This window comes from Anas platyrhynchos, chromosome 18 (assembly GCF_047663525.1).
Source record: "Anas platyrhynchos isolate ZD024472 breed Pekin duck chromosome 18, IASCAAS_PekinDuck_T2T, whole genome shotgun sequence".
Lineage (NCBI taxonomy): Eukaryota > Metazoa > Chordata > Aves > Anseriformes > Anatidae > Anas > Anas platyrhynchos.
In genome coordinates, this window is record NC_092604.1 from 9,657,994 (window position 1) to 9,667,350 (window position 9,357).

General features: G+C 48.6%; 1 protein-coding gene across 2 annotated transcripts in view; it reads right to left on the reverse strand.

Annotated features, from left to right (window-relative positions):
* Positions 1-7,097: 7,097 nt before the first annotated feature.
* The window catches only part of NTNG2 (netrin G2), a 46,064-nt gene continuing 43,804 nt past the window's right edge, over positions 7,098-9,357 (reverse strand). For both annotated transcript variants that reach the window (XM_072025331.1, XM_038165071.2), the window contains 3 exons: positions 9,182-9,349; positions 8,645-8,779; positions 7,098-8,295 (listed from right to left, as the gene is read on the reverse strand). In XM_072025331.1, coding sequence (XP_071881432.1) covers positions 8,072-8,295; positions 8,645-8,779; positions 9,182-9,349 — 527 coding nt within the window. In that variant the 3' untranslated portion in view covers positions 7,098-8,071. The remainder of the gene's footprint in view (positions 8,296-8,644; positions 8,780-9,181; positions 9,350-9,357) is intronic.

The following is a 9,357-nucleotide window of genomic DNA, read 5'->3' on the forward strand; positions in this document are numbered from 1 at the left end:
AAGTGTTTTTTCTTTTCTGGAATACAGCACGTCTGTCCTGAGTGAGCGAACAGCAACGTTTCCTGTGTGCAGAGCTGTGCATGGAGAGGGTCTCGTGTGCTTCTGTCTCAGGATGCGGCACCAGGCTGCGTTAACACAAGTTGGGTGCATTGTATGCAAAGCTAGGCTGCTACGTGGCATTTGTGTCAAAATCCTGCATGTTACGTGCCGGCAGTATCCTGCTGTCCCTTTCTAGCTGTGGCTTGAGAAGGGATGGTTGTACCCTGCCTGACTTTTGTGCTGAGGCCTGATGCTATGAGACCTAGAAAGAAACCATCAATCTTACCTTTGCGCACGAGCTCTGGTAAGTGAATCTTGCGCCTGAAAATAAAGACCTGTCATGTAACGGGAGCAGGTTCAGGTACAGTGAAAAATGTTTAAGCAATATGTGAGGATGGTTTTGGTTCTATAACAGCAGTGGCTTTCCCTAAGGGAATGAGCTGCCAGATTTTTTAGGCCGGAGTTTAAGCATAATCTTATTTATGCTTCTGTCCTGACACATTCATTGCAATGCTGAGTGTTACCTTTGTTCTTTTATTTAACCCCCTCCAAAGCAGTCTGTGTGGTCCAGTTCAGTGATAGGCGGGTGGCTTGCAGAACAAAAAACCACATAGCAGGTGGATGGTGATTGCTGCCAGTGTAACCTGCATGCTTGACGTACCTGAGCTCAGAAGAAATGTGCTTTACCAGCACCAACTGTGCTGTAGGTGTGTTGGGAGGCTTTATTTGCTGTCTGTGTGTGTCCAGCTCATTGTGCTGAGCGTTTAAGATAATAGGGGAGAATTCTGGCCTTTGAGATGCCTGTGAAGTGAAATGGGGATGTGTGTGCAGTGTTCAGCTCGAGTCATTCACCGTGTTGCACTCTTAATTGCTTCAGTGAACCCTGACCTTCTGTCAGCAGCATACGTGCCTCTAAAACTGCCATGACTCTTCCTTGATATTGGGCACCTTGTGTGAGAAGGAAAGCTGCCTGAAGGAATCTGAGTGCCAGGAATTGGACACTTTGTTGCTCCCACTTCACAGGATCCATCCCTAGGTGTTACCTCCCTTTATGTTAATAGGAATACTTTAAAACACTGCTGTCTTTGAAACCTTCTTGTCAGGGATGTGTTGTCCTGCCTGCTGTTTCTTAGCATGTTAAAAGGCTGCTGTTCTGCAAGCTGCTGTAAGATCCCATAGCTGTGGAAGCCATGTGGACAGCCTTTGTGTAAGTAAAGCTGCCAACAGCGTGAATGAGGAGATGCTTTTCTGGCCATTAAACAGAACTTGGTCAAGGGAATTTTCTCTGAGACCTTTCTTCTTGTTTTCTTCCTGCTTAAACGGTGTGTTTCAGAATGTGTTCTTCTGAGAACGATCCTTAGTACATGCTGGAAGGAATTTTATTTTAACATTTCATTTTTCTTGTATTATGTACACAGCATGTAAATCATCTAACTTGATAATTCCTGTCTTTTTCCATAAATCATCTGTGAGGCATGGCCAGGGCCTCAAACTTTTTTTTTTTCATGTAATCCTAGATTTATTTGTCTGATGTAAGTTGTTGATCTTCCAGCAATAGCTTAATCCTACTGTATCAGTCTGTATCATTACGGGTGTATTATGGAATAAAATGTGGGAGTGCTTTGCACTCAGAACACTTTTCCCATATCACTCAGATTAGGTTTGTAGTTGGAATTAACTTTTTTTTAAACCATCTTTAATATCCATAATGTGTTACAAACAGGCAAACTCTATTTGAAAGCACATTTCTTAGGGATACAAATAAAATCTGCACTGGGGGACAAACAGATCAGATACAATTTTGATAACTTCTCTGCTATTTCCATTGTGTGTTTAAAATACTCTAGTATTATGGGCAGTCTGTAAGCTGTGAGTGTAGGTTGCTTTATTCATTAAATGTTATCTCTGAAGTGATGACAGAGGAGGTTGTGCAGTGATTCTCCTTCACTGAGCGCAGAAGTTGGAAAAATCAGTAAAGAATATATTCAACACAAGTTAATGAGAAACAGTTTAATTGGAATTTGTGCCAAAAAAACACTTTGGAATAAGTGTTCAAATTCTTACACAGAGGCTTTCATTCTTCTTCCAAGCTTGGCATCTTAATTCTCAGTGCAAAACCAGTTCCCTGTGTGGTGCTGTTGGTTACTGGTACCATTAGGAAGGGAAAATCTCTTCTAAGGATTAGGCTATTTTGTGATTAGTATTTTTTTTTTAATTCTTTGGTTGTATGTGAAGTAGGCTTACCTGTAAAGGTGTACTGTCATTCTGTCTATTCCTTCCTCTTTTAAACTTTACTCCAATTGTTTTCTGTACCACTACTCCAAACCAGAGCCGTATCTCTAATGAGAACATCCAAACAGGTGCTTTAAGAAGTTCTCCTTACCTGTTTCACTGTACGTGCAGTGTGCTCTGGGTGCTGGCTCGGGGCAGGGTTGCTCTGCCAGTTACACCCACAGAAGTCTGCCAGCCTGCCAGAGGAGCTGAGCGCTTGCAGAGGTGTTAACCTGCTCTGGGGAAAAACAGCTGGGAGGGTTTTGCTTCGCAGTGCGCTGGTGGCAGCAGGACCCACGCCTGAGAAACGCTGGGAGCTGGTGATCGCTCACACTGGGGGTGGGAGTCACGGGAGCTGAGCGATGCTGCTGAGGGGGAGGCCTATGCAGCGCTGAGAACACCAGCAGCTCTTCCCAGTCTCTGGTCTAAATTCACCCTTCCAGTGCTGGTAGCACTGGTGAGGCGATGAGGTGTTACAGCACTGGTTTGCAGATGAGCTGTGTGCAGAAACTAATTGGCAGCTGGGTCCAGGGGGTGAAGGCACAGGGGCTGGGAGACTGAGTTGTGCCCTGCAAGGAGCTCAGTCTGTTCCTGTGTAAGGAAATAACTCCCTGCCGTGGCAGCACCGATCAGTGTGTGCTCCTAGAGCAAGAAGGAATTGCAGTGGCCAAACATACTGATGAGGGCAAACAATATTCTCAGTCCCAGGTGAGACCCAAATATAACATGGAAACCCCAGGATTTCAGTTGACTTTTTTTTTTTTTTTTTTGTAGTTACTGAAGTGTGGTGAGATGTCGTGGTTTACTTTTCCCTATAGACAGGAGAGACTGAAACAGCCAACGACTGGAGATGGGCTCTTTATTCGTGGCCTATGGACTGTGGCAATACCGAGGATAAGCAGAACTGTGGTCCTAGAAATGCGAGATGCTCCCTCTAGTCTACATGAATAAATGATGGATGAAATGGCTGCTGTATTGTAAATGGAATTTATAATGTTAACAATATAATACAGTCTCTTGCCACAACGGGTCCGTTCCCAACTCGTATATTAGGTCTCCTTTCTTGTCTTTAAGATGCTTGGAAAGGAGCCCAATGCGTTATTCTTTAATACAAATAAATGTAAGCTAAGCAGTCTTGTGCATTGAATATTGCTGACACGAGACCTTCCAGCCATACGTACCTGTCTGCTAAGGCCTCGACTAATTTGCCACGAACTCCCAGGCAAACAGTGATAGGAATGAAAACAAAGGTAGCTCGAGTACATTCGATACTGTGAAAAAGTAGAAAAGTTGTTTTATCACCCTGACAGGTTTCACTGATGTAACTGTCCCATTTTGTCTTGCCTGCGCTGTTTTATCAAGCCAGATCTCCTTCCTTTGCTACAAAGGAGGTTTCCCTTCTCTGTAATCCCTGAAATAGCACAGAGCAGGGTGGGGATGGAGCTTTTGGAGCTTTGTAGTGCTGCTGGCTGGGAGAAAACATAGCACTGGGGAAAAAATGGATATTCTTACGCGTCCCTCACACGATTCACCCTGCAGTGATGCTTGTTATGACACCTTGAGAATAAAAATGATAAAAGGAGCCTTTAGGACAGTCTGAAGTTCATTTCTGCATCTCAAATCACTGCAATTTTTAGCCAGTTTCTGCATGACAGTGGCCAAGCACCACATCCCTGCCAGAAGGGTGGCGATGGAAAGCTCTTCAGACTCCAGATCTGCTGTCACTTCTGGCAATAACGCGCTCTATACTTCAACGCCTTTATCCTTGATTTACTTTTGAGGCTCTTCACAGAAGCCAAATACAGAATAAAAGTGGTTGGTGAGACCATCACCACTAACGGCGTGCTGCTTTTGCTACTCTAGCCTGCGCAAGGCGTACAACCCCTCTTCCAGATGAGGCATCTGCTTCCCCATCTTCAGCAAAACAAAACCAACCAACCACCACCATACCCGGTAAGTTCCAGCAGATTCTTTTACGCCCCCCTTCTTCTGTCTGCAGCTCACGGCACCTATAGGCTTCACACTTCATCTGGTGAGTGAGTGAATGTGCGTGAAGCCAGGCTGCTGTTGGCTTCTCTACAGCTGGGGCTGTGGGCCCAGCCTGGCCACTGTGATCCCTCTCACCGGGCAGCTTTGGTTTGGAATACCTGGATTTGTTGGGTACTCTAAATAGTTAAAAAACAGAGAAGAATTTGAGGTAAACAAGAAAAATCATAAGCTCTTCTTATACAGCTTGAAGAGGTCGCCTCTTTGCAGACAGAAGTATAATTTAAAAACTTTTTCAAAGGAATCAAATGCCGGCTGCACGCGGGCGGCAGGATACACACGAAAACCTCTTGAAAGAGCGCAAGTGGCTTTTCTCGGAAAGAGAAGTACCCGTTGGTTAACCTTCCACTGGTGAAGTAGCAAGCTCGTTGGACAGCTTGTCCCATTTAGGACAACTTCCCTCTTAACGCACAAACGTCTCTTAAAGAAGAACTTTAGGCTCTGCGGGTACTTGCTGTGCTGGTTTCTCTCATTCTGATTTCAATAATGCTCCGTTCTCCTTGTGCACACCTCTCTGCTAACTGACGGCTGCAGCTGAGGGGTTTTCAGCGCTGAAGCTTTCTGTAGCTTTATTTTCTTAAATACCAGGCTTAAGTCTGGTGTGAGATTATCTTTTCCTGTCTTGCGGTGATTTCTCTTAGGTGACTGCAAGTTGTTTAGTGCATTTAGGCAGATAACGCAGCGTCCTGATGTGCAGCAAGCAGGGGCAGCCCCGTGCAGCAGCCGCAAGAGGAGATCAGGAGGTTGACTGCCCCAGCTGGAACTTGCTCCTCTGCTCCTGCTCACAGGCTGCATGCCACTTAATTTCCTCTGGGAGATGAAGTCTGGAGCGTTTGTCCTTTGCAATTACTATTTCTGAGGTCTGTGCTTCTGCACCAGTAGCAAGAGCCTAAGGATTGTATGGGTAGGGTGGAGGGTAGGCTTGTGTTTGGTTTCTCTTTTTTCCTGAACAGTATTCGAGTGTCCTCTGGCAGAACTGCAGGAGGATTAGCACCACGTCTGCTTGCAGTTACTGAACTATTCACCAGGCTTTGGTTAAAGAGGTCCAGGACTGAACACTAGTGGTACTTGGGCTTCACAGAAAGGCAGCACCAACTTCGTGACCTGGTTAGGAAACCAGTGACATTTTATCCTAAAAGCAAACAAAGAAAACCCTAAACCCAACCAAACAACACCCGATCAACCAAAGGAAAATCCCCCCAAGGGCTAGTGCAGTGGTATATCGCCTACAGCAATCTCTCTTGGGCTGTTCCAAGCTTTGTTGTGCTCTCCTGTGGTTATTTTCTACAGGAATTCGGTGCTGTTGCTCCTTGACACGTTCCTGCTTGCATCGCAATAAAAGTGTGCAATTGCAGGGAAGCTGCTGGGTGCAGAGCTTGTCTGGGATATAGCTTTATGAAGTAGTAAATTTTCTGTTGCTTAATCTAATTTGCTGGAGAAAAACACTAGTGCAGGGAGAGGAGAATGTGTGCTTCACCTTCCAGAAGTGCCATTAGAGATCTTGATCTTGTTACAGTCTGTTCTGTGTTACTACCTGTACGAACGGTAGCGTATGAGGATTTTAAATATATCTCAGTAAGAAAGTACAAAGAAAGAGCAAGTGTCAATAGCAACAGACAGCAAATGACTGCATTAAAGGGAGGAAATGCTTGTGTCAGCCCCCTCCCTCAGAAATCAAATCTCGGCAGAGTGAGTTTAACCCTCACTTCTTTTGTGGTGGATTAATTAAGTCCTGTGACCCTCCTCTGTGATGTTAAATGCTGAAGTCCTGGCCACTGAAAATAGGCCCCACATTTCTTCATGTTGCTCTTTGATGTGCCACTATCTGTCTTGTGCCTTCGCTCCAGTTTTCTTCTGCTTCCTTTATGAAAAGTTCACTGCATCCTCTCGGTGGAGGTGCACGCTGGTGTGTGCAGCGTTAGGCAGGACGATGCTGCAGCCTCTTGGGCTTGCAAAACTTGGTCCGTTCCCAGCGCCAGCCAAAAGCAGTGATGAGTGTGAGCTGTAGGGACAGGACAACAGAGCACTGACACAGAACAGAAACCTTGAGAGAACTTCTTGGAGCTGCACTCGGGCAAGGATACCAGACCTGGAAATGCCAGGGTGGCTCCAGCCTGGACTGCATGGGGCTCTTGGGCTGGCTCAGAGGGCAGCATCCTGCTGGTGCACTCCTCTGGTCAACCAGCTCCTGGCTTGGTAAGGCTTTGGCTAAGCCAAAATTAAATTTCTTGTGCTGATGATGCTCCTGTTGTTCTGACAGAGTTCCCTTATTTCTTGTCTCAGGTTTCTCCTGCCTTCTTTTATATGCTCGACTGCATACGCTTCCTCCGATAGCAGCACGTTTACGAGCCTTAAATGAGCTGATTCTCTATGAGCTCTATACTGAAGTGGCTGCTTGAAGATATTGAAATAAACAGCTTTTTCTACAGCACGGCACCCGCTCTGTGGGGTGATGCAGCGGGGTTGGACAGCTGAGATCCCCCCCTGGAGAAATATCCCCGGCCTCTCCAGCCTTCTGCTGCAGGCTCATTTGGAAATGGCATTTCAGCACAAGACCGGCGCTTAATATATCATTCAGGCTCTGTTCATTGTCTACAGATAGTAGTGTAACCTAAGTTCAGCAAAGTAATTAGGAGAAATAATTAATGGCTCTCAGTGATGAAGCAACCCCTCCCTCCCGTCTCCCTCACTATGTGGTGCACCTTGGTAGCGACTCAGAAAACACAAGAGGACATTATGAATCCAAAAATAAAAGTCTTTACCTGTAATTAACTGTGCACACAGAAAGGAAAACGGGGTGATCAAGCAGCAGTTGATAGTTGCTTTACTGTAGGAGAGTACACCATCATGGCAAAACGTCCCTTTAAGTTGTGTTTTTTTTTTTATAACATTTAATCCAAAGAAAAATAAGTCTCTACCAAAAAAAAAAAAAGTATTTAAACCGTACACTATACGGAAATGGGTGGATAAGACACTGCATTCCTCACATACCATATGCCTAATGGCCCCCTATGTTCTCCTTAAGTGCAAGAAAACAAAACCCGTCAATGAAATACAAAATCAATGCAGCAACTGGAGCTGTAGGCAACAGCACGTGGATGGCCCGGCCGCCAGTGGGATGTGAGACTATGCAGCAAGGATGGACCAGAGCCCCCTCTGCCCTCCCTCCCTGTAGTGTGGTGGGGCTCTGGAGGTACCATGACAGGTTCTGTCAAAATGGGACACTAAGAGAGGGGTTTAAAAAAAAAAAAAAGGAACAAAAAGAACATCCCAGCCTATACCAAAGTAAATAAATTAATCGTAAAAAAAATATCCCTTGGATCGCGGCACTGTTTCACCAGGGCCCTGGTGGTCCCTGGTTGCCCTGTGCAGAGCAGGGAAGGAGCATCGCTGCGCGGGAGGAAGGATGGGCCACGGGTCCCTGCGGGGCCGCGGCACTGGTGTGCACTGGTGTGCACTGGTGCAGTCCCCTCGCTGCTGCTTGGCAGCCGGCGCGGTGCTGCGGCCACCCCGGCTACAGCAGGGATGGTTTCGCGGGCAGGAGTCGGCCCCTGGTTTTCTGCGTACCTCTCTGCTTGGAAAGTGGACCGAAAGACGTTGTGCAAGTCCTAGCGTGAAGGAAGGCGGAGGAGCCGGTGGGGAGAGCCACCCGTTACCTCGGGCTCCCCGGGTCCCTCGGGTGATGTGCCTCGGCTGGGCTCCTTCCTCCCAGCCCTCAGAGGTCCACGAAGCCGCGCAGCTGGAGGGCGAGCACGCCGAGGAGGACGGTGCCGAGGCCGGCGCGCGTGCTGTGGGCACCGTCGCAGTCCTTTTTGTCGGCCTCGCACCGCGATTGCTGGCACAGGACCCCCTTGAAGCCCACGGGGCAGATGCAGCGCTGGTTCTGGTAGCAGGTGCCGCCGTTCTGGCAGAGCAGGAGCTCCTCGTCGCAGACATTGGCTACGGGATGGGAGGGAGGGAAGGTGAGGGGAGTTTGTCCACGGTGCCTTAAACCCCTCGATTGCAGCAGAAGCTAGAAAGCTTTTTGGCTTTCCTTTATGGCTCCTGGGGCTTAAATTATCCCACCCTCACAGGGCTAGATCAGGCCCAAGGCTGCAGGAACAGAGTGAGGCGCTGCAGACTTTAAAGCTTTTGGGATTTGGGAGGAATGGTCGGAATCTGCTCACCCCACAGCCTGAGCATCACGGGGCAGCCGAGCAGGTGGTGCTGGAGATCCCCCTGTGCCTGGGCCCTCCTCCTGCTGCCCCTGGCTCAGGTTGGATGCCCGCGGTGCTGTCGGGGTACTTACGGAAGCAGCCCTGCCTCCAGTAGTAGTTGGGCAGGCAGTCATCACACTTGGGCCCCGTGGCGCCTTCTTTGCATTCACAGTAGCCGGTCTCGTTGCAGCGGTCGTGCAGGGAGCCGATCTGGTTGCAGTTACATTCTGGCCAAAGACAGCGCCGTCAGGCCTTGTCCTGCCCACGGACTTTGTGCCTGCTGATGTCCCCCTTGGAGATGCTGGGGATTTGGGGAGAGCCCGACTACATGATATGGGAGGGCCCTGGGAGAGCCTGCACAGCCCAGGGGCTGGGAGGGCACAGCTGCATGAGAGGGGTCCAACAGCACAAACACGAGTACAAAGACCACCCCCACCCATGTCTAAGCAACTCCTGCTACAGCAATGCAGCTGAATCTAGTCGGAAAAGACTATTTGGGCTTTGCCATCAGGAAATTGATGGCGTGGCAGGCTGCCCTAACAGCTGCCATCCTCCGGGAGCACCCAGGTGGACGCATCGCCCCCTGAACCGAAGCCCACCCCATGGCACGAGGTGGCTCGAGCGCTCACCTATGCATACATTCTCGTCGTCCAGCTCTGCCGAGCTGTTGCGGTAGAAGCCCAGGCGGCAGTGCTGGCAGTGCTGGCCCCGCGTGTTGTGCTTGCAGCTCACGCAGGTCACCACGTTGAGGAAGTCGATGTAGCTGCAGCGGTTGGAGTGGCCGTAGCACTCGCAGTCTGCGGGG